Below are 26,412 nucleotides of genomic sequence, written 5' to 3'. Positions count from 1 at the left end.
TAGGGAATAACATTGAAGATATGGTGGGTGGGATGTGAAATCACAACTGTGATAGCACAACTACTATATACCAATTTCCACACTTTCTTATTATATAGCACCTTATTACTTATTTTTCATTAAGAACAAAAAAAATAAGTACTGCTCTTGCACAACAGAATGATTATTGTACAATTGGTTGAACCATCCTCATTATACTTGCACGACAAGTAGACGTACTCGCATAAGTGAATTGCACCTTTGTTATATGAATTTTACGGTATGTATAAGATTTGATCGATTTAGTAACTGTTCTACATAGTTGTAATTTTTTGAATAAAAACATTGTAACAAAAAAATTTCAAAACTCATTGATCTAACGAATAAAACAATAGAATTTTTATTATACATGCGTGCATGTCAAGTACACATTGATCAAAAGGTGCCTCAATCCCTGCAATGAACAATAAAAAGTCCGATCTTGCAATGCTCACACACTGTTGGATCAATGTGTGCATGGCATGCACGCATATATAGTGGACAATCCGATAAAACATACTCATTTAGATAACTTAAATACAATTGTGTAATTTCGTTACAGTTGCATGTTAAAAAAAAAAAATAATAATCGTTACAGTTGCTTGGTGCCCTACCATAACATGCATGCCACTCTTAGTCGAACCATGGAAGTGATCACCATGTGCTCTAAATCATTGATGTTGTTGTGCATGGATTGAATCAATTGATGTGCAACTGTACACCTTCATTAGGTGGTTAGGGTTAAGCATTACTATCCTTTAATTTACCGTTTAGAGATCAATCATAAGTGATTATGATGAGGCTAGGCTTAATTCATTTCTGGTGGACCTTAAGCACTTCATTGGGACCACGGCAGTTGTGATTTCTAAGCTAAGTATTTTGTCAATATTTCTAGAAAGGTTCTTGTGCAGGGGTGTGTAGGTCTCTTTCGATGATCAGAACTGTTGATATAATCTAGGTTAGCAGTGAGAGTCGTTTTTACATATTTGATTGATTGTTTACTCAGTTATACCCAAATTTTTTTTTTAATTTAAATTTAAGGGTGAAAAATAAAAAACAATTAAACGAGATTATTTATCTCATATTCTCTCTCATTGGAGTCAAATGACAATTCTACACAATTGAGTAGACAATCAACTTAGTGCTATTTCAGATTCTAATTTAATTGTATGTTTACAAAAATATTCTTTAGGTGTATATAAACAATAAATGTACGTATCGAATCATTAGACTAATAATAAAGAATCAAGAAATGTTAAGACATATGGAACCAAAGTTTGGGTTGAACAAGAATTTTGCGAACCAAGAAGAAAATAAGAGAAATATTACTTGTATCTTGGAGCTCCACCAAAGTTTGGGTCCACTTCTAGGTGCCTGACTGCCTGTCATGCCGTGATCAGTGCCTTGAACCAAAATGTTACACTACAGCTAGCGGATTAATTATTAAGATTTAAGAAGGTCATGTCAAAGTTTTGAAAGGGAAATTTGAAGATAGAAAGGAACATATGTGCCAACGTGGTAATCAATTTTCCTTGAATTCCAGCCATTATAGTACTCGATCGATCTCCATAATATAACATGATTAATTGGGTCCACTTTAGCAAACTATCAAAAGGAAAATAGAAAAAGTAAAATAGGACGGCAAAGTATCTAGTCTTTTCTTCATCTATAATTCTTTTTCTTAAAAAAAAGAAAGAAAGTTTAGTGAAATAAAAAAGCAAGACGTTGCTTAGAAACTATCCAAAGTTTATGTAAAACTTGAACTCCCAAGATCCAAGAAATGACAAGAAAAAATAATAATTACACTCTATCTTGATAGGTAAGCATTCAAGCGCATGAGATCAGCTAGGTTGTTGGGAACGAATAATTATGATATGTCACATATAGTAGTACAGTACATTTCAGAATTTTGAGTTTGGAATGGTGATGGAAATCTCGATTGGAAATTGGAATAATTAAATTAAGTAGTTAATTTGTTTTCTGTTCAAAGCTTGAAGTATGAAAATTTTGATTTAAACTTCATTCATTAGAAGCCAATTAAATCTCGATGTTCAAATCTAATAATGCTAATGAATATAAAATGTCACATAATTAATCTGTAAAACCTAGCTTAGGTTTGCTTAATTATGACACGCAGTTGGTGATTTGTATGATGTTAACTTGCTAGCCTCCTCTGGTTGGCCCATTTCTTTCCTGTCACAACTGGAAAGATCTCAACTGCGCGCTGTCTACTTCCTGTGGATTGAGCTGACTTATAGAAAGTCTTAAAATCGACACAGAAGGATCTGACAAGTGTATAAACGTCGTGCATGGTTTAAGGTCGTTAAGAAATATATATTATGCCTCTGTCATCAAGAATATGCCATTATAACCTCCTTAGTTTGCCCATTAATAAAAGTATACATAAGGTTATTTCTTGCATGCCAAAGAAATTATAGTGCTTGATCATAGATATATAGGTGCACACATTCATTCTCCATGATAATGCTAGCTACCTCCTCAAACTTGAATTACAAGCTACTGGCTAGTATGTATAATCTTGATGATATGATCCGTTTCCACGTTTTGGATCTAACCACTTTGTCGCACAGGAAATGATTAGGTCCTCGATCGATCCTCCACATAGTGAAGTCCTCTAATGTTCAAGGATGGCTGACTAGAGTTGGAATGTTATCTAAAGTGACCTGCAAACACAATTAAATGAGGAATGAGGAAAACGCAAACTCAGTGAGTGACTCAAGTATTAACTCAGTCACAAAAAAAAAAAAAAAATCATTCTCGAATGTCGGAGGCGAAAGCTGTTAATTAAACACTTTCTAGGTACAAATTTTTATCAAAAGTTGTCTCATAACAAGTCACTGAGATATCAAGGATTCAATAACCAAGAACCAGCATGCACCCACTTAAAGTACAATCAACACAGTATCATAAAATTTTACCGAAAAGTAACAAGTTGTCATCGTAAACCATAAGTCAAAATTAGGATGCCACTGCAACCCACTCACGTAATAATGTTGGGCTACAAAGCACACCCATTAGCTATGTCTGAGTTGCCATTGGATATTCCATTTTAATATTGGGCTACTCCACACGCCCGTTAGCTATGTCTTGGCTATCTTAGCCCGAGCTACCTGAGCTCAATGATTGTGCCACTAATATGGCCACGTCATAAGTAATGTGCACATTGCCAACACTACCACTCTCTTGTTGGCTAGAAGACACAAAATCCAGTCTGTAAACAACACAAAAGTAATACGAAAATCTGGTACACATTGTACAAACAACATCGAGTTTCTTATTAATCACAAGCAACAGACCAATACACAATTGCGGCTCAAGTAATTGTCCTTAACACCGAATAGAAAACAAAGCATCTAAAATACAATTCTATAATCAGTCTAACAAAGCAAAAGCTCAGAAAGAGAGGTATCGGAAAACAAACTAATTCCAAACTCATGATATCAAACACCCAACTTAATCAATTAGTTAACAACTCAAAAGCTTTTCCAAAACCCAAAAATCCCAGAGTAAAATCAACAATGATAAAAGATAAAACATATATAATATTTTCAGATACAAATAAGTCACTCACAATTGAACTACACCAACATTTCAATTTAACAAGGTAGAAATCAACCAAGGAAAGTCATTAAGAAAACATATTGCAAGAAAGAACCGCCACTGTTAGGGTAAGAACCCTAACTGGAGAAAATGCAGAAGAGAAAATAAAAAAAGATAGAAGGAAATTAACAGGTTTTCATTGATAGCTTTCGAGTTTACAGAGTGAGGCTTATATGGCCCTTATCATGTGGACACATGTTGCACATGGAGTGAGCACCCTTAATTACACCCTAACATGCTTAATTGGACTTAATTAGACTAATGCGATAATTAACTAGCTAATTGATCACGTGCCAAGCATGAGCACGCTGCTGGCTTCTCCCAGATGAACTAAGAAATCCATTTAAGCTATTTTCGTAACAATCCAACCCCCTTAAGATAAGCTTGTCCTCAAGCTTGGAAGTCAGGAAAACGCTGCATTATTTCTTCAGCTTCCTCCCAGGTAGCCTCCTCCTCAACTGTTCCAAGCCATTGGATTAACCATTTGGTTACTGGTTCATTTCCCTTTTTAACAAGCTGCCTGCCCAAAATCTTAGCAGGGTACCATCTGGGATTGTAAGGATCAATGTTTGGAGGTAAGTGAGCAGAGACTACAACTGCAACCCCAATTCTCTTCTTTAATAAGGACACATGGAAGACTGGATGTACTCTTGCTGAACTGGGAAGCTTCAGTTTGTAGGCAACCTTACTGATTTTTTTCTCAATTTGGTATGGACCATAAAATCGCGGAGCAAGCTTGTGGATGAGTCTTTTCTTTACTGACTGTTGTCTGTGAGGCTGAAGTTTCAAGTACACCCAATCCCCTTCAACAAAAGTCCTCTCAGAATGATTTCTGTCATAGAACTGCTTCATTCTTGCTTGAGCTATCTGCAAGTTTCTTTTGATAATTGCCAAGAGTGCATCTCTAGTTTGCAGCTGATGATGGTCAACAACTGCCACATAAGTTGAACCTGGTGTGTAGACTCGAATAATGGGTGGCTCATATCCATATAAAGCTTGAAATGGTGTCATGCCAATTGCAGAATGGTAAGCCGAGTTATACCAATACTCAGCCCAATGTAAGGCCTCGACCCATGAATGGGGCTTCTCTCCCACAACACATCTAAGATACTGCTCAAGGGTCCTGTTGAGATTCTCAGTTTGACCATCTGTTTGAGGATGGTAGGTCGAGCTCTTGTTCAGAGATGTCCCTTGAGCCTTGAAGAAAGCTTCCCAAAAGTTGCTTAAAAACACAGGATCTATATCCGATATGATGGACTCAGGCATACCATGAAGTTTTAAAATATGGTTGATGAAATGTTGGGCAATGGTTGCAGCAGTATATGGGTGAGCTAGGGGTATGAAGTGACCATATTTGGTTAGTCTATCCACAACTACCATTATAACAGTATTACCTGAAGAAGTTGGAAGACCCTCAATGAAATCCATGGAGATCATAGTCCAAGCCAATTCTCTGGGATCACATTAGGTTGCAAGAGACCTGGTGGATGAATAGTCTCATAGTGGTTTTGTTGGCAGTTGTGGCAAGCAGCTACATAAGTCTTCACATCTTTATGCAATCCAGGCCAAGAAAAAGATCTAGTAATTCTTTTTTTTGTTCTGTGGACTCCAACATGCCCCCCAATATAACCATCATGAAACTCCTGAATGATCTTCTTCCTCCAATCTCCTATCAAGGGTACATATATTTTGCTTCTGTATAGCAGTTGAGAGTTGACCAAAGAATATTGTGGAGTGGGGGATGATCCTTGCTCCAGTTGTTGGATAATATCCTTTGCTTCAGGATCAAGTGCAGTGGCTGCTTGAATATCTTGCAAGTAATTATGCACAGGTGAAGAGATCCCAGTTATTGCATTTAGTGTCCCATATTTGGTGATGACCTCAGTATTGATGTTGCTTAATTCCTCCTTTCTTGACAAAGCATCTGGAGTAGCATTATTCTTACCAGACTTATAGTGAATCGAGTAATCATATCCAGCGAACTTCAACAGCCATTTCTGTTGAGTTGGAGTAGAGATCTTCTGTTCCAAGAAGTACTGAATCGTTCTATGATCAGTATATATCTTAAAATGGTTTCCCAACAAATAAGGCCTCCAATGCTGAACTGCAAAGACTACAACTAACATTTCCTTGTCATAAACTGACAAAGCAGTGTGCCTTGGGGCTAAAGCCTTGCTTAAGAAAGCAATGGGGTACCCTTCCTGAGAGAGTATTGCTCCAATGCCAACTCCTTAAGCATCACACTCAATCACAAACTCTTTAGAAAAATCAGGTAATGCCAAAACTGGGGTGGTCATGAGGGCCTGTTTCAAATTATCAAATGCTGCAATAGATTCTGGTGTCCACTGAAATCCTCCAATTTTGAGCATATCAGTGAGTGGCCTAGCTATAGTACCAAAAATTTTTACATACTTCCTGCAGTAACCTGTCAGTCCCAAAAAACCTCTCAGCCCTTTGAGTGTGTGTGGTCGACCCCAATTTTTTATGCACTCAATCTTTACAGGATCCACTGCAACTCCCTGGGCAGTGATGACATGCCCCAAATACTCCACTGTCGCCACTCCAAAGCTACATTTACTTTGTTTGACCTTGAGTGAGTGTTGTTGCAGAGTTATGAAGATTTTTTCTAAATGTTCCACATGTGCTTCCAAGGATGAACTGTAGACCAAAATATCATCAAAGAAGACTAAAGCAAACTTCCTTAAATGATCTCGCAACACATCATTCATGACAGATTGGAATGTAGAAGGTGCATTTGTTAAGCCAAATGGCATAACTAGGAACTCATAGTGGCCATTATGTGTTCTGAATGCAGTTTTACTCACATATGCAGGACTCATTCTTATTTGGTGATAACCAGACCGCAAGTCTAATTTAGTGAAGATGGAAGAGCCATGGATTTCATCTAGCAACTCATCCACCACAGGGATCAGATACTTATCTTTGACTGTGGATGCATTTAATGATCTGTAATCGACACACATTCTCCATGTTCCATCTTTCTTTTTGACTAGCAATACTAGTGAGGAGAAGGGACTCACTACACTTGGCTTGATGACTCCATTATCAAGCAGTTCCTGCACAATCTTTTCTATCTTAGTCTTCTAAAAATGTGGATATCTGTATGGCCTAACACTCACAGGAGGTGTATTTGGCAGTAGTTCAATCTTATGATCCTGTGTCCTGGTTGGAGGTAGTGATGTTGGAGTGGTAAAAATCTCTGCATATTTGGTGATGAGAGCTTGTATCCGTGGATGAGGTGAATCCACATTCTTGTTTGCCATATTAGGCAAGGCGGCCTGAACCTGAATCAGCATAGCCTCTTTTTCTTTCTTGAGTAATCTAGTCATTGCCTTGCAGCTAATGACTGAAGCCTCAGCAGAAGTCTCTCCTTGTAGTTGATAATTGCTGCCCCCAACTGTAAACTTCATTTTCATGGTTTCAAAGTTCCACACAATGTCTCCTAATGACTTAAGCCAACAAGTAGGGCTGGCCTGGAGAACCGTAAAACCGAAGGAACCGCACCGAAAAACCCGGTTCGGTTCGGTTTTGTAGCATATGTATTTACAGTTTTTACGGTTCGGTCCTAGATGAAGTATTTTCGGTTTGGTTCCGGTTCTTGTTTTTAAAACTCCCTTGGAACCGAAATACAGATGTCAGTGTATAAGTGGATATTAGGGCCGAGCTTATTTCTGTAAAATAGACCCATTCCCATGTGATCAGACGCCAAATCCGATCAGAATAACTCCTATCCATTCGATCAAAACCCTAAAAACATCGTGTTAGTCTTCTGACTCTTCTCCAGTTCTCTCTAACGCAGAAACGCTCACTCTCTGTGCCTCCATTCTCCAACCCCAATTCTTATGATCAAAACCCAGACGAGCAAGACGATCACTCTCAAAATTTGGAACCCAGAAACATCGCATCTTCGATTTGTGTTGGGCTGTTAGCCATCTGCGATTTGGTTGATGCAGCCCCGTCTTCAACCTCCGTCAATGTAAGCTTTCTGTGATTTGGTTAGCCATCTGCGATTTGGTTGCTTAATTTCAACTGATTGATTGCAAAATTCAGTTTTGGAGATCCAACATTTTTGTTTCGGTACTGTAATGCTTAAGTATATGCTGAAACTTGTAGATCCAAAGCATTGTTAAGAATAACCTCATACGCTGTTCTGCTGAAATATATTGATCTATTGCACCCTGTGATCTATTTTGTCCTTGCGTTATGATGCAAAAAGAAAAACAAGGAAACGCAACACCCTGTAACAAAATAAAGTTAGTCGATCTGTAGATTATATAACCTTTTTCTTCCTTTTACCTGTCCAGTTTTCCTTTCATGTTAGTATGGCTAGGTTAACATGCATTGATATATCTTCAAATTAATGTAAAGCAACTTTGGGGTTAATTGGTCTGAGAATGTGCATTACATATGGATGACATAGAGACACATCATTGGAAAATATAAAACGTCAAAAGGAGGGAAGAATAGGTTATATATGAACGCATTAGTTCCATTTGACTTCAGTTTTTCATTACTTGTCTTCCTTTTTATTTCATAAAGTAAATAAGAGAAATGCCAGTTTTAACAACATGTAAGCATATACAAGTAATTATTTCTTTAACTGAAAAATTTAACTTCTTCCTTGCCATTTTTCTTAGGATCCTGCATATTATCTGCTTAAAGAAGATGATTACCCTTGCATCTTTGGGTCTATTGAGAAGCAGAGATGGTCATATGCATGTGCAAAGCAATTGATCGAGAGGCTGATATATGGTTAGTCATCCCTTTGTTTTCTTTTACCTCTCTTTCTATTAGGTCTCTGTTATATAGGGTTGTTATAGAAGAACCTAATATTTTTTTTTTTAGATTATGTGCAGCCAAAACTCTGAGACACTTGACTTTCATTCTTCTGCCATGGCTTCAACAAGGAGAAGCCTATACCTAGAGCAGTAAACCCATCTGTTTTTTAAAGGTAGTTTTCTGATTTTCTCTCTATTGGAGTCAGCTGGTTGTGTTTCATCACTGCTTTCATTCTTCCGCCATGGCTTCAACAAGGAGAAGCCTATACCTAGAACCGATAGTGGAACCGAACTGATCTTGGAACCGAAAAACCGAGTGTGAAACCGAACTGAGATTGGAACCGAAAAACCGAGGAACCGACTCGAGAATGGTCGGTTCGGTGTTCTTGATTCAAAAATCAACATACCCGAACCAATTATCTCTTTTTGGTTCCGGTTCCGGGTTCTGGATTTAAAACCGTAGAACCGACTCAGGCCAGCCCTACCAACAAGCTCCTAATACCACCTCACATCCAATCACTGGCAGTATATAAAAATCATCCATGAATTCAAATTGTTGTAGCTTAAGTTGTGCGCGTACTTCTCCTCTAGTTGCATTGTTGCTCCACTGGCCAAATGCACATTTAAAGGAGAGAACTGGTGTATTTGAGCCTTGGAACCCTTGAGTAGTTGGGGATGAATGAAATTGTGTGTAGCACCCGAATCAATGAGGATGTGTACTACTTTCTTGTTAAAAATTCCCTTCAACTGCATGGTGGCTGGTTGTGCATTGCCTCCTCCCATAATCTGTAATCTTATCAATGGTTCGTCAATATCAACAATTGGAGGTACCTCCATTAGCTGTGTCTTATCAGATTCTTCTGCCCTTTCATCTTCATTGGGAATAATTTCCATACTCATTAATTGGCCTTTTTTTCTGCAGTTGTGCCCCGGTTTGTAAGGCTCATTGCAGAAGTAGCACTGATTCCTAGCTCTTCTTGCTTCAAACTCAGCATCAGAAAGTTTAACTCTGACACTATTGTTTCCATGTGAGGACCCTGAGTTGCTATGAGTGATCCGAGGAGTGAAAGAAATTCCACTTGGCTTAGCATTAGCCCTAACATCAGTTGCAACTTTGTGACAGGGCTGTTTTGGTATGTAAGCAGTTCTTGAGATGTTTCGATGGCCTTCACTTCTTGTTTCATAGACTCTCGCAAGCTCACATGCTTCATATAAGGTTCGAGGTTTCTGAGCTTGCACATCCACCCTTATCTCTTCTTTCAAACCTCCAATAAAGCAAGACAAAAGCACCTCAATTGAGAGTTGTTAAGTCGTGAAACGTTACCCTCAGATCGAGCCACTGGAGATGAACACGAAGCGGTCACTGATGGAGATGGGGCGACCGGCGAAGGTAGAGATCCAAATCTCACTGTTCCATCCGGCTGAGAAATCGCCATACTCCTCTGATTGACGAGCTCCGGCGAAGGAGTAGGTATATGCTCCTTGACGATGGTTGTGAGCTGTTGCTTGAACTCATCCATCAGCATGGACTTGAAATTGGTCAACGAAGTGGCTGCATCTCATCGAGTCTTGAGCTGGTCGCCTCCCGATGTGCTTGCAGCTCATACTCGAGGTGGACAAGCTCGTCGGAGACGTGTGGCGGAGAGGAAGGTTTCCCACCCCCTTGAGCTTAACCATGATCGAGTGGCTCTAGATACCAATTGTTAGGGTAAGAACCCTAACTGGAGAAAATGCAGAAGAGAAAATAAAAAAAGATAGAAGGAAATTAACAGGTTTTCATTGATAGCTTTCGAGTTTACAGAGTGAGGCTTATATAGCCCTTATCATGTGGACACGTGTCGCACATGGAGTGAGCACCCTTAATTACACCCTAACATGCTTAATTGGACTTAATTAGACTAATGCGATAATTAACTAAATCAGCTAATTGATCACGTGTCAAGCATGAGCACGCTGCTGGCTTCTCCCAGATGAACTAAGAAATCCATTTTCGTAACAGCCACTGACACCAAATCTTAAACAGAACCAAAACCCAAAAGAGTTCACCAGAACAAAAGTCTGAAATAAACCTCAAACGCTGCTAAAACTCGCAGAACACCCAACTCTGGAAATCTCGAAGGTGAAACCCAAGACCATGAAATCATAAATCTCAATCTCACATCTTCCTCAGAACTTGCAGTAAAAAAGCTCCTAGGCCTGATTCTTTTAAACACTCGCAAAAACGAGTCCGCAAGACTAATTCTCCGAAGTCAAAACTCTCATTTCCTTCTCACAGCTAATCTTCTCTTCGACTCCCTTTTTCTTCTGTTTCTTTTCTCCTCCCTTGTCTCTGTTTTTCTCCCGTCTTCTTTGCTATCTATCTTCCCTTCCTGTTCTTTTCTCTCCCCCTTTCTCCTCCTCTGTTTGCCGTCCCCTTCTCTTTTTCTTTTTTTTTTGATTAATGCTGTCCCCTTCCCTTCTTCTTTTTCCTTATCCCTTGATTTAGAAACCCAAAACCAATAACAAGTTAACAACCAAATAAAACTAGAATAACATTAGTGCAAATATAATATATAAATATGTACACACACACAACTGAAAACAAACAAATGAACCATAACACCCCAAAAGTAATAAATAAAACAACTTAAATATACTAAGACCTTTTTGTTTGTTTGTTTGTGTTTTTTTTTTTTTTAATAAACTTGTGAACCCAAAAATAGCCAAAAATCTTTAAAATTGGGTACGGGATATCACACTAGATGACCGATCACCACATGATTTCTCTATTCTTTCAAGTTTCTGGTATTCTTTTCTTATGTATTCTTTAGGTTTTAACCATGATTTCTAGTAGCTAATTTTAGTATTCCAACCATGTGTGGTTTAGATTTCTTTAGTCTATGGATGAAAATTGATTTACTACTAATACACAATGTTCTAAAAAACGGCCGCCTAGGTGCTGGGCGGCAGCAGGCCGACTCGAGTAATGGGTAATCGGAGGTATTGGGCAGTCAGGATTTAGGCGGGCGCCTAGGCGGGTTGGGCGGCTAGGCGCTAGGTGGGTTGGGCGGGCGCCTAGGCGGGCTGGGCGGCCGAAGCGGCTAGGCGGCCGAAGCGGCTAGGCGGTTTTAGGGGTTGAAATTCATCAAATGATTTGGATATGAGATCTCAATGATTTTCGAAGCAAATGGAATTCATCTTTACATCTACATTTGAGATCTCATTGAAACTCTAAATTCTGAAACACTTAATGACCTCATGTTTAATTGATCAAAAGATCTCAATGATCAATACTTAGGACGATGAGGAGGAAGAATTATCGATCTGGGATTCTGGGAAGGTAGAAAAAATGAAAGAGAAGATAGACGAATTGAACTTTGTCTTTTAAAAAAAGAAAAAGAAAGATGGTTATGGGTTTTTTAGTCTTCTTAACCCACTGTTTTTTTTTTTTCCTTAGAATATAGAATATTCTTAACCCACTGTTCTGCTAAAGTGCTAAGGTGACTTAGCAAATTGACCCACGAATATGATTAAATGAAATAGAAATTCTAGTAAATATAAACTCTTCTAAGTAGTTTTTAAACTCTTTTTAAGTCTTTATATATATTTTATATATAATTATATGATATAAAAATAAAATAAAAATTAAGAAAATAAAAACCGCCTAGGCGCTAGTCCCTTGGACACCGCCCGACTAGCGCCTAGCGATTTTTCGAACCTTGCTAATACATTGTTGAATATTTGATGTGTTTATTTTCGTGACACACATAGTGAGCATGTTTAGGATCGAGTTCAATACTATGAATATATGTTGTCCACCCTTGTTAAATAAATACTTAAAAAAAGAAGAAGATAATATCAATAGCTTATCAAAGCTAAAACTACACATATACCATTTTCTTAAACTTAGACCCATATTTCTAAGGGCCAAGCAAACTACAAAATGACAAACATAGCTCATTCAGATCTGTCACTCGCTTTATTCAGATGAGCCTACAAAAGATGACATACACCAGGTAACCTAACTCACAAATAGAAAATTCAACTGTTTAGAGAACTATAATTGGAAAATTAATAAATCATATAACAGATGACAATGTCAGTCTCTATATGAAAATAAACTAAAAGAGCCGATTAAATTAGGATAAGGCTAAAGCCATAAAGATCCAAATCCTAGCCTAATTCGAGACAACAGAGCCAGAGGGCCCAAGTTCACTAAGATACCATAACACCCCAGCAGCACTGTCATTCGCCGGCATTTATTCATGATGAAGACCTTCAATTTCACCAAATTTTCACCGGCTGCATCAATTTGAAAGCCTTACTCTGAAACCATTTCTCTCTTGCAGCCTTTCGACCAACATCAGAAAGAGAAGAGATAGACCCCAAATCTTCAAGAAACCAAAGATCATCCCCCTCATCCTTAACCAAGACTATGGAAACTAAGATCTTTGTACCACATCATGATTCTTAGAGATCCTCACCATGGACGACCATCCATCAAAGAGAAATTGGAACCGTGAATGACAACCGTGGAGAGCTCTCGGTCAGAGGACGGTGGAGGAACAGTTGTCATCGCAAGATTAGCTTGCTGGGGCAGTAATGGGTTAGGGTTTTTGAGATTTGAGGGAGTAAGAGTCATGGGGTTATCGTTTTGTGTGAATCAGGATGAGAGAGAAACAGAGAGGGAAAGTGGTTTCAATAAACAGGATGAAGGTTTTAGAATGATGATCCCAATCGTTTCAAATTCAAAAACTTGAACCAGTACACTCACTCTCAGAGTCTCCCTTCACATCCTTTCTGGGTTGGGCTACTTTGTTTTGTCCAATAGACTTAGACTCAGGCTCATGATCATAATTAGCCTAAACTAGCTTAAATTGAAATAGTAATTTATCCTCGAATGTTTAACATTAGGAAAAATTATTGTGTAGTCCACTTAATTGGTCCAAGTGGTCATAATAAGATAGTGATTTATCCATTTTACATCTTTTTACTTTGCCCACTGCATGCATGTGTCACCGCTATATTTGATGGGACTATCATGTGGATGTGACAATCTTAACCACATAATAATTACTCAAACATTATAACTATGTTCCCTAAAAAAAAAAAAAAACATTATAACTATGTGTGTTTTCTTTATACGTATCTGACTTGTAGTAGCTAATGCTTTCATCCAAAATCCACCAATCAATTACTAGAGGCTTGAATTGTTTCAAACCCTCGCACCAAAAAAAAAAAAAAAAATTGGTCAGGTAGGATGAATGGATAAATTGTTCAATATTAGGGTCAAGCCATATTAGCATACATGCTAAACAAAATTGTCACATGTCAAATTTTTTTTTTTAATTAGATTACACCTCAGTCTTAACTAGATCCAAGCACCGTTAATTGGTTGATGCCGTTGTTTTCTTCTCCAAGGCGTAGTTTGTTCAAGAACACAAACCCAGACCCAAATAATTATGTTATATTTTGTCAAGACCGGTGTAGCTATATTCATGAGATGCTCATATTCAAGGTGATTGTTGTAAAAAGCAAGTGCGGGGGAATCAGATTCATGATCAACAGAAAAAAAATTGTATTGACGTGAAAGAAAACATATATATATATATATGTTGAAATTGAAAAAATATAGAGCAACTACGACATTGTAAAAAAAAAAAATAGAAATACAAAGTTTGGATGTGATTCTCTAAGTGAAAAAGAAGATTGTTTAGAAGTGAAAGCCCAACATGCAACATTTATCTTGCTCCACTAGTATTTGACGTTATGCTTGATGGTTTTTAAGATTTTTCGTCTCTTACTTCATTTTAATGCTTGTTCATACCATTTGCATAATACACAAATAATATCAGCAAAACAAGACTTATTGCCAAGTAATCATCAGTGAGACCTGCCTAGACCACCACGGCAAGCCCAGCCAAATTGGTCTGACCCCAATGTGCATATGTTCAAGGAAAGCACTCTCTTCCCACATCAGAAATGGACAAGGCTTGACGTCCATTTCCGCCTATATAAGTCCAAAAACCTTCTATGATAGGTAAGTTCTCTAATCTAATTCTTTTCTCGATATTGTTAATCATTACTAACTTAAGGATCAAAGAGTTTTAGGCTGACAAACCCGGTCTCTCTCTGACTTTTGTTATATTAGACAGATTGTGAGAAGAGCAGCAGGAAAGGAGACAAGACAAATTCGTGATTCCAGACCCCGATAGTAATCTACTCTTGGTAAGCCCAGAAACATTGGCCTAGTAATCTATTCGTGATTCCACTAGGTTTTTGGAATCTTTGTGATTTCCTATCCCTTTCTTTCTATCAACCTTAACCCTTGGCTTCATTACAACTTTCAATGAAGACCTATCTTATCATTAGAGACAACAATCGATCTGTGGAGATTTGTGCGTGGGAGTGAGTATATGGTTCGGTTCATTTGTGCAAGTATTTGATATCTTTCAGGAGATCATATATGAAAAAAATAATATTTTCAGAAAAGAGTGTTTCATTCTTTATATATGTGAGCTATTTATTTATCTTATATATTATCTCTCCCACATATACTTAGCATGAGATCACACATTTTTGTATATAATTGGTGGTGAATAAACATGCTCTTAACTGTCTTATCTAATTCATATCATCTTCTAAAAGCAACAATTTCTTCTTCTTTAGTTTTCTGTTTTTTAAAACCTAAAACCCCTCAACTACTCCTCCCTTTACTACCTGTCCTTGTCACTGATAATGTATGGGGGCATTTTATCTCCTTGCAAACCTTCCATGCTTGTGACTGCGATTGGACAAAATAGCCACAGATGAGAGTCGAAGGAGACGTAAAGGCGTGGAGAGTACGTGCTACTGTTTGCTTCATTCTATTCAGTTGGGTGTATTCAATTGGGAGTCTATTGGATTATTTTGTAATTTAAAAGTCCTTTATTCAATTAAGATTTTACAGGACTAAAATCTTGTGGTATTCACTTAAGATTTTAAAAAATCGTCTCAAATATGATGGTATTCAAAACCCCAGTGATTTTCAAGGATTTTATTAGATGCTTAATTGTGTAGGATTCTTTAGCATTTAAGCCACCCTTAAGTGCAAGAGGTACAAGTTATAGAATAGGTGGATTAAGTAAGGATGTCGAACCCACGAGAATTGACAAATCCTTACCTAGCTAGGGAAAACCAAGAGGAAAACTAGAAAGAATATGCAAATGTACAATCACAAACAAAGGCTCACAAGTGAACCCAAGTTCACGGTGAGTATGTGCAAGATGGTGTGTAGAGATTTGATTTGATGTTGGGAATAGTTTCGATTCAAATTGAAATAACAAGAGCAAGTAAAGTAAACTAAGCTAAGCTAAACAAGATGTTATCAAATGGATGGGAGTTAGAGCTTAGGTTGTCCACCATAGCCTCGCTTGCATGCATCATTGTTGCTCAAACAACAAGTGATGCAATCCCAAATACCCAATCACCCTCTTAGCATCCGGGTAAGAGTACTAAGGCCTAAACTCCTTTGATTTTATCAATTCCAACCGAGTAAGTGTAGAATTAACTATCTAAGAACAAATCCTATTACCGGGTAATTTTCAATTCATTATTCCTAGATGCATAAAGAATAGAGTTTAGATAACCAAGCAAGCAAACCAATCCTAGGTCTAGGTGATTTTAACTCACTACCCTCACATGCACACATGGTGTGTTTTCATGCTCTTAATGTCTAGAGGTGACTAATCTCAAAACACTATTCATGAGATGACAAATGCATTATACTTAAACTAGTCAAATTCAAATACAAGCATTCACTTTTTGATTTAGCATGTGAAGATGGTAATGGAAAATTGCATCAAATATAGGATTCACATTAATATCATACAAGATTGGCTAGGGCTTTCAACCCTAACCCCAACAAATTCACTACTCACTCATAACTAGATAAACAAACTTCAACATTCTAAGATACATCAAGAATAAAGAGTTAGGGAGTAAAGAGTGACTACTGGTGATGCCAAAAGTGGTGGTGGAGATGGGTCTCCAAGCCCATGAGGTGGTGGATGATTCATTCTCCTTGCTCCAAGCTCTTGATGATGTGGGAATGGTGAAAGTAAGAGTAGCTAGTGATGATTTGTGGTGATGGAGGGTTATGGAAGTGGTGAGAAGATGAGTGTGGTGGTGGAAAATGGTGGTTATGGAGGTGGAAATGGTGAAAGTAAGAGTAGCTAGTGATGATTTGTGGTGATGGAGGGTTATGGAAGTGGTGAGAAGATGAGTGTGGTGGTGGAAAATGGTGGTTATGGAGGTGGAAATGGTGGTGTGGTGTTGTAGAGAGAAAATGGGATGTCTTGGTGAGATGAAGATGATGAATGGAGTCAAGAATCATCAAAAGATTAGGTCTTTGGCCTCTTTTGATCAGCTATGTATGGCCCTTTGGTCCCAAAAGTGCAAGAGGTGCTCTTACACCATTGTCCCCCAAATGGTCCCAAATTTGCAAGGTGACAAAAAGACCAGGTGTAGGGATATATTTGAATTTCAAGTGATGAGAGATTCTCACAACCATGGTCCTCCTTTGCTGGAGAAAGGATCCTCCATGAGTGGCTGCTCGCCGGAAAAGTCACCGGAAAAGTCGTCGGAAAATCTAATTTGCATTTTTCACCCAAATTCCATGGCTTCTTCTCCCTGCTCCAATTCTTAACATTTCAAGGCCTATTTGATCATTTTCTTTTCAATACATGATTTCCTACAAAGAAAAGGAAATGGATTAAAGAGGGTAAAATAGCATAGAAGCCAAATCAATTTGTATAGTTTTGGGGCACAAATGCATAAGTAATTTGTGACTCAATAGATTCTATGGTGCTTGGTATAAATACTACACCCTATTAGAAATCCGCTCTCTAGACGTGATATTTTGACCTTTTTTTTTCTCTCATTCTGAAGATGAATAGACCTCAAACAGTAAGAAACAAACTATCATCGAAGGGTTGTTGCTTCTTTTGTCAATATAATATCTACATTTGTTTAATGAAAATTGTTTAGAGGAAGAAAAATATGATTTGAGCTTATGGTTTGCATCTCACTGCACGAAAATAAACTTTGAGATTGTCATCCTGGTTGGCATAAACTTTGATAATCTATAAGATCTTAAATAGTAGGAGACGAACTGACTATCATCGGAGAGCTGTTGCTTCTTTTGTCAATATAACATCTACATTTATTTAATAGAAACTTGTTGAGAAGAAGAAAAAAAATTCTGATTTGAGCTTATGGTTTACATCTCACTGACCAAAATAAACTTTGCAATTGTCATCCTGGTTGGCAACTACTAGATGTCAAATATGAAATGTATATGAACGTGCAGTTTGATAGAGGCACTCTAGATCATAAACTTGGGTGACCTCTTTGCTACAGGTTGTCCAAGAACTATATGATTGAGATGTTGGATTGGAAATCTAATTGTGTATTACAAATTCGATGGTTCTGAATTGATAACACGATCATCCAAAAGTTGTGAACAATACATTAGAATCTGTTTAAATCCATATGGAATTAAAACAATTCGTGAATTATACAGAACCCACAAATTATAAAGAATTAGACAGAATCATTTAAAATCTAGATTGAATATACCCCCTCCATTCGAGTCAGTAGTCGGTTCGGGTCAAGTTCATTTAGTTTTCAAGTGGAGTCTGTAGTTGGGTTAGGTCAGTTTTCTTTATCCCCTATATCTCTTAATTTCTGTAATGGGTCAGGTTCTAGGGTTTGACATGCTTGTCGTCTGTAATCAATTTGGATAACAAATTATATGAAATTTATGTTTAGTATTCGATCTCTTTATTTTCTTTCCCTCAATCTCTATCTCTAACTCTCTCTCTCTTTCTATCAACAAAACCGCCGCGCTGGATGACCTCGTAGAGCCGTTTCTATGGATTTACAAAGTTGCCGCATCAGAACCCATCCATGCACAATCGCAGTAAGTAATTGCAAGAAGGTAAGCTCCATTTTCTCCCTCACCCCATCAACGGTGCTTCATTCAATTTGTGAACGTGTCCAATCTAGGTTTACTGGTTTAGTAATTTTATTAATTGTCCTCAGCGTAAGTGCAACGTGCCAAACTGCACCTCACCAGCTTGAGCACGCCATAGTGTCGCGTGTCTGTAAAACATAAACCGATTGTTTGTCTTCCATCCTAGAAATCTACAAAGCATCTTTATTAAATAACTTTTCGTAAAACGCATAGCGGAAACGTCGAAATACTTTTGAGGTAAAAACTTTTAAAATCATTTATTGAACTTGTCCATCTAAAGTGATTCTGATTCACCAGTAGGGAAAACAAGACTTGGCATATTTTTGATATAAGACGAATTAAGGACTATTCCATTTCCAGAATAATGAATTTCAAAAGATAAAGTTCAAGACTAGATACAAAACTTGATTTCCGTTATGATTGTTCGTTAAAATCCGCACACCCAGCTCCGTTCGCTACAGTCTCGTCACCAGTGCACAATACCTGCATCCACACTGTTCCAGGGATGAGCTTTCGTCCTCGTTGCTCATTAGGAAATCAACTCAACTAGGTTTGAAAACATTTGAGAATTGTTTTGTTGCTACAGTATAAAGCATACTTAAACAATTTCATTTAAACAACGACAAAATTAAAATATTTTTTCGATTCTCTCCTTGATGCATGAAATTTGAATAAGTACGGTGCCAAGTAATACCTGATGGCCGGTCCCATAGACCCACTACACAACCTTACCTCAAATCAACTTATTATCAGGTAAGCGTAGCGAGAGCGTCCACTACCTAGTTAGCCCCACGTACCGAGTCTGTCATTACTATCGAAATACTCGGGCGACCAGAATAACTAACCCTCTAGAGGCTTTGGGGATCGAATCCAAGGAAGTCAGTGTCACCCTTCGCTCTTAAGCCATCAATAATATTTCCCACGGTTTGGTTAATATGCATTGTATTTTAACATAACCAAGCCACGCAACTTAATTTGCATCATTTTATAAACAAAATATAAAAAAAAAAACCACTAATCGAGGAGAGTCCCGAATCCCTTACTTGGATTTCGAAGTCGTTTACCTCATGTTGTTCGAGATTCACGAACTTCCGTTTCTCAAGTAACTGGAGTCATAGATTTTGACATAAGTAATATTAATAACTTTCCTTAAGAAAATAAAAACGCAAATTTCATCGATTTAGTTGTTTGACCAGGATTTGACCAACCATGACTAACAACCTTTTTTTTCAACACAATACACTTTAGGTATCGTTAATTTCATTTGTTGTAATTTATCAACCACACACAACATTTTTGACAAAATATGACCAAATCAGGACAACTCCCAAAATCGAAACAATTTCACTTTTACCATAAGTGCACCCCCAAAATTACTAAGGGCACCCAACCACGTTTTTCTTTGTATAATCCCAAACAGGAATTAATCAAATTCAAATTAATCCCATAATTCCGGTGAATATACTCTCTCCAAAGATTACAACAACAATCTCGATTATATCAGTAATCCCGTCAGCACCCAAATTTAAAGATCACAACCAGCCTTTCAAATTATAATTCAAAATTCATAGTATATCTTTACCACAATCAATCACAAGTCCAATTGCAACTTCTCTAACGATTTCGACTTCGGCCATAGTAGCGGGGAAACGTCAAACCCTTCTCTTTCTACTCGACTTCGCTAAATGACGGCAGAAGTGACAACATCAGGTTGAAATAGGCTTTGAGAGGAGGAAGTGAGCGACATTGGTCTCAACTGCAGCCATGAACACAAACTCCAGCGACGGTAACCGAAACCTCTTAAAACATCAATTTAGTCAAATCTCAACCATAAACAAAACCAAGCACATCATTATCTAAAGCATGAAGAGTAGATGAATTTTCTCACCTCATGCACCACCGATTTTGGCCGGAGTCGCTGGAAAATGCAGAAACACCGCCGAAAACCTGAAAACTTTTGGCGTTCCATTCTCTCTCCTCGCTCCACGTATGGATGATTTATGACAAGATAGAAGTCAGCGATGAAGAGACAAAGCGATCGGCACCGGTATGCCATCCGAAGGTATTTCTAACGGATCGGCACCGGTAAGCGATCCGCCTTTATTTATAGCCTAATTTCAAATTTAATCCAACAGCTCAAATCAATCAGTGGTATTTCTAACGGCCAAGATCGCACTTGCAATAATTTCTTTTTATTTAAAATGAATTTCCATAATTCCCAAACTTCAGAAATAAATAATAAATAGTTCTGGTGTCCGAAAAATTCCCCTAAAATTTCCACGGACTCGTCGCGCTGCTTAACTTATTATGAGTCCAAATTTTGAAGATATTACTTTGTGAAAAATTTTAAAAATTATTCCCGAACATTCAAACAATTGTCGAGATTGAAAATTTAATTCCTCGAATGATCTCACTAAACTTGCTGAATTTTTTCGGGGCTCACAGTGAACTGAAGATTTGATTAAAATTTTAATTTGATTTGTGTTTTTGTTTAAGTTGCTTTGCTATATGTGTACTTACCAAACCACAGACCCAAATCAGAGGGTAGTAACCAGTAGTTAGTCTCCCAAACCAGAGGGTAGTAACCAATAGTTAGTCTTAAAGTTTATTTCATGGTTCATCCACATATGAAAAAGGTCTTTGTTGACAATTTATGTTTGTCAATAGGGTCACAATAAGTTAGTTCATTATGGCATCTCTGGTTGTCTAATGCCTAAGATGTTTAAGTTTATGTACAGTGCCTTGTTTCTAAATTGGTATTTTATCCTGTTCCAGGAATATCTTTGGAATGCATGGGTAACAATCTCAGAGCTACAACATAATGTCACATGCACTTGAAAGGATCAAGTTACTTTTGTGGAGGCATAAGTTGAAGTTAGCTTCTATCCAAGTTATCGATCTCTAAGTGCATGTTCAACCAAAGGAACAAAGCATGCACTGTTGCCCTCTGGGCTAGTTTACCTAATTGGAGGAAATTGGTCTGGATTTTGGGCGACTGACCACGATTTCGATTCTTGGAGTGCTGATATGTCCTTCACCACTAGTAAGAGAACACTTAGTGGAGCCATGGAAATTTTACTAAAAATTAATAAATAAATCTAATTGTAACATATTTGTGGGATTGATCTCGTAATGTTATATGTGACTTATTAGTGCTATTAGTGTTGGTCATATAAGCATGTTTAATCTTAATTTATACCCGATCATGAACATATATAAAGAGTGAGCATAGGCAGCTACCCAAATTTCGATAAACGATTTCCACATTATTTGTTCTACAAGTTTTAAAGAGGCAAGTTGTTTGTGTTGGAGGATCATATGTACGATATTTAATCATAACAGAAATTTCAATAAAGATTGTAAGAGACGGATCAATCTTTAATAAATAAAAATTGTTCTTAAACAACTATATATATCTAAGACAAGGATCGCAAGTAATGGTTAGATCCTCAAAAAACAGTTGTACAATACAACAATGGTTCGATCCTTAAAAAAAAAAAAAAAGGAAATCATTGACTTGATCATTTGATTGAGGCTTGCAAAATGCAATGGACTAAAGACATATTTCGCCTCTCCCTTGTGCTTGCAGTTCGGTGGGCAACTATCTTTTAGAATACAACAATCTATGATCTATTAAAGTAGGTAACATTTTCTCTCTGTCATCTAATTAAAGTCAATAATGTCATTGATCCACCCTATAAAATTTTAAAGGAAATATAAAAGGGTAAAGTTGGTGTTGCAAGATTATGATGTTGCTAGATATATTATGTGAAATTGAAAATAAAATTTGTATTTTCTTACATGGCATGATTGAGACTAAAAATCTTAGGCTTCATTCAAGGCCCTCTATCATTACCTTTTCTTCTTCTTTTTTTCCCTTTTTTTTTTTTGAGAAGAAGAAATTGCATATTGTTAAGCAATTTAGATAGGTACAACAAATATAAGTACATTGGATAGCCAATAAGGTCTATCCATGATCCTAATGTGGAATGCAGGAAACAAAAGCGCTATCTAACTAAACACGCGCTGTCTGAAAACATATCCTAGGACATATATATCTACAAATAAATGTAGGTAAGATCTTTTTCCGCTTCATCGCTTCTTCTATCATTACCCTTTCTTTAACTTTTTCCTTAAAAACCTTGTGTGTAAAAAGCTCAACTTTTCTCAAGTAATAACTAAAAGGGAAAAATTCACCAACGGTGTCTGGACACTTAGGGGACTTTTAGAATGATACCTGAACTTACAAAGTTATCAATGTGATACCTGAACTCATTTTTTCGTATCAACGTAGTACCTACGACCAATTTCCGTCACGGCTCTGTTAAATTTTGCACGTGTAACGCACGTGAGGTCGAAAATGAGGGCAAAAAGACTTATTTACCCTCAAAAGTTTTTTTTTTTCCGTTTTCTTTCTTTCTTTTTCTTTTCTTTTCTTTCTTTCTTTCAATTTTTTTTATTAAAGATTGTGTTTGCTCAAAATCCTGAATTGGAAACAGGTTCTTATCCCAACTCCGGGAAATGGGTTCTTCCCAGAAAAGCTCCCAATGGAGGAGCGTCTTCGACGACGTGAAACTCAAGACCATCCCATCAATGCCAGAAGCTCTAATGGCCGAGATCAACACTGCAATTTGCAATCTTGAATACGCACGCGCCTCTGTTCTTCTCGAATCTACGTCCCCTTCTTCTTCCTCTTCTTCAATCTCAAAGAATGAGAGCTCTGCTCAACCTCAGTTTGATGCCCAGAAAGCGGATCAGGCTTACAAGGCAAGCTGTGCTGCCTTGGCTGCTGGGAAGCTCGATGAGGCTCTTCTGTCATTGAATGTTTCGCTTTCGAAATGCCCACCTGATCAGACCTCTGCCGTTGCGAAGCTTCATTCGCTTATCTCTCTCACATCTCAGTAGCTGCACAAACCCACCAACTGAATTTATTGATGCAGCTTTTTCAGGTGTTGTATCAGATCGAAACAGTAGCCAGACACAACAGCAGCGGCCATGGAAGATCGAAACAGCAACCTGTCCAAACCATTGGTAATGATGTCGCCGTCACTGCAAGTCGCCGCCGCCGTAATCGAACTCCCACCGAACCCAATCTGGAGCCACCCCTACCAAACGTCACCCCCGGTGCGTTACCGTCTCCAAACCCGATCGAACCGGCAACCAGATCCCACTCCGGCAGCCATGGCGATCCGATCTGGTCCCATACTCCTCTCAGCCCTTCAACCCACTTACCTTCATCTCCCACAACGAAACAACCTCAAGCACAACACCAGTCCAACAATAAGGCGTACTCGCGCCGTCGGGGAAGAACTCCGAAGAAGAAGAAGAAAGAAAGAAATAAAAAAGAAGAAAGAAAGAAAGAAATAAAGAAAGACAGTAAAAAAAAACTTTTGAGGGTAAATAAGTCTTTTTGCCCTTATTTTCGGCCTCACGTGCGTCACACGTGCAAAATTTAACAGAGCCGTGACGGAAATTGGTCGTAGGTACTACGTTGATACGAAAAAATGAGTTCAGGTATCACATTGATAACTTTGTAAGTTCAGGTATCATTCTGAAAGTCCCCTAAGTGTCCAGACACCGTTGATAACTTTGTAAGTTCAGGTATCGATTGGTATACGATCTTCTAAATCAAAAAAGCCGTTTTTACTACTGCTATATTTTTGTGTGGTTATTATAAAGTGTTGTGGGAAAAAAGCCCAAGACATACATCGTGATTAGATTGACTTCTCTAGTTACAACGTAATTGACACACGAATTTCTAAATAAATTTTACAGTACATAATACATTTGCAGTCAAGGAAACGTTTACTATTGGAGGTTTAGTTCCAATAAACTACATTTAAGTTATGCAATACAGTGTCCATGTTGGACTAGGGCTCTTGCCTCTTGGAGTTTCATATTCTTGTTTGGATATATAAGAATAGGATCGAATGCATTGATTATTAGAGTTAGGTATGTCATCATCTATAAGCTGAAGGCTTCTGTGTTTCCTTCTGTACGTTGACCGGACGCTAATCAAGGAGCTAGCTTAGGCTATGGACGATATGAACCATGAGAGTGATGACGGTTATGAATCCGCAGAGAGTGGCGATGAAGAAGCAATGAACTACGATGACGATCTTCTAGTAGATGATAAAGTCGATGACTTTGGTCAGAGTAGGTCTCCACAGGAAAATTATATTGTTTTGGAAGAAGAAGAAATTGCAAAACTTCAGGATAATTATATTGCAGAAGTCTCTACCGTTCTCTCCATATCCAAATCCGATGCATGCTTACTGCTCCCTCACTTCCATTGGAGGGTTGATGAACTAAAGGATGAATGGTTTGCCAATGAAGATAAAGTTAGAGAAAAGGTAGGTTTGTTGAAGAAACCTATAGTTGAACATAATGCTAGGGCAAATCTAAGAATTCCTTGCGGAATTTGTTTTGAAGAGTACAACTTTGATCGTTGTATTTTGTCAGCCTCTTGTGGCCATCCTTTTTGTCGAGATTGCTGGGCAGGTTATATTAGCAAAACAATATGTGACGGTGGTCCGGCGTGTTTGAGGCTAAGGTGTCCTGAACCATCATGTAGTGCAGCAGTTGGTCCTGATTTGATCCAAAAGGTATTGTTGAACTCAAACCGAGAAGCTGAGCATGGCAAGTACAAGACCTATCTGTTAAGATCTTACGTCGAAGATCAGAGGAAGATCAAGTGGTGTCCTGCCCCGGATTGTAACTGCGCAATTCAGTTTGATACTTTGGGTGGAATGGTGTCATATGATGTTTCATGTCTTTGCTCGCATAGCTATTGCTGGAATTGTACTGAGGAGAATCATCGTCCTGTGGATTGCGAAACTGTGGGGAAGTGGATTTTGAAGAATAAGGATGATTCTCAAAATGCGCAGTGGATACTGGTTAATTCCAAGCCTTGCCCCCAGTGCAAAAGACCAATTGAGAAGAACCAAGGCTGTAATCACATGACGTGCAGTGCTCCCTGTGGGTACCAGTTTTGCTGGTTATGCCTCGGGCCACATAAAAATTACAGAGGTTGCTATTGCAATAGTTATAGGCCGGGGTCAGTTGATAATAATCCCGAGACATCTAGGAATATGAATGAGACGGCAAGGAAGAGGGCAAAGAAGTATTTAGAGAGATATATTCATTACTATGAACGCTGGGAAAACAATGGAAGATCAAAGGGAAAAGCTATTGAGGAGTTTGATAAGGTGAAGACCGAGCACATTAAGCAACTTGGAGAGATACATGGAAACACAAAAGAGCATGAATACGATTTTATCATAGAGGCCTGGCAACAGATTATTGAGTGCAGGCAAGTATTGCGATGGACTTATGCATATGGCTACTACATGCCTGAGGATGCTTATGCTAAGAAGCACCTATTCGAGTGCTTGCAAGGCCATGCTGAGTTTAGCCTGGAAAGGCTTCACAATTGCGCTGAGAGCGAACTGCAACAGTTTCTGGTCTTATCACCATCAGCAGCTTCTGACACTTTCAAAGAGTTTAAAACAAAACTCGTGGGCCTGACAAAGGTGACCGGAACTTATTTCAAAAGGTTGGTTACTGCATTGGAGGAGAGGCTTCCGGAGACGAGCCGATATGGAGCTGGGGCTGCTTATGAGGAGACTGATTGGACATGTGACCAATGTACCTATATCAATGTAGGGTCTGCCGTTACCTGTGCAGCATGTTTTGAGCAAAATCCGCAAGGTTACTGGTCTTGTGACCGCTGTACGATTTTCAATCCGGTGACTACCACTACTACAAAAATTGAATCAGACGACGGTTAAAAACCGTCGTCTGATATGGAGGTAAAGCGTCGTCTATCGAGGCGCCGTCTGATGAAGGTCGATTGTAGGGAACCGTCGTGTGAAGGGCTCGGCAGCATGGCGGCAGCATGTTGGCAGCATGCCAACAGCCTGTCGACAGCATTAGCTGTTGCGTGACTACTCTTCAGACGACGGGCGACTTTAGAAACTG

At 38.3% G+C, this 26,412-nt stretch overlaps 1 protein-coding gene across 1 annotated transcript; it reads left to right on the top strand.

The window, feature by feature from the left end:
* Positions 1-24,463: 24,463 nt before the first annotated feature.
* Positions 24,464-26,222, top strand: LOC133737127 (probable E3 ubiquitin-protein ligase ARI10). The gene has a single exon (XM_062164746.1). It carries the CDS (start codon positions 24,468-24,470, stop codon positions 26,220-26,222), a length of 1,755 nt encoding a protein of 584 aa, XP_062020730.1. The 5' UTR covers positions 24,464-24,467.
* Positions 26,223-26,412: the final 190 nt, after the last annotated feature.

The sequence above is a fragment of the Rosa rugosa genome, chromosome 3 (genome assembly GCF_958449725.1).
Source record: "Rosa rugosa chromosome 3, drRosRugo1.1, whole genome shotgun sequence".
Taxonomy (NCBI): domain Eukaryota; kingdom Viridiplantae; phylum Streptophyta; class Magnoliopsida; order Rosales; family Rosaceae; genus Rosa; species Rosa rugosa.
This window is presented reverse-complemented; position numbering and strand designations above follow the sequence as displayed.

Coding starts and splice junctions, on each gene's coding strand:
- LOC133737127 (XM_062164746.1), top strand. CDS start 24,468: ATGGACGATATGAACCATGAGAGTGATGACGGTTATGAATCCGCAGAG.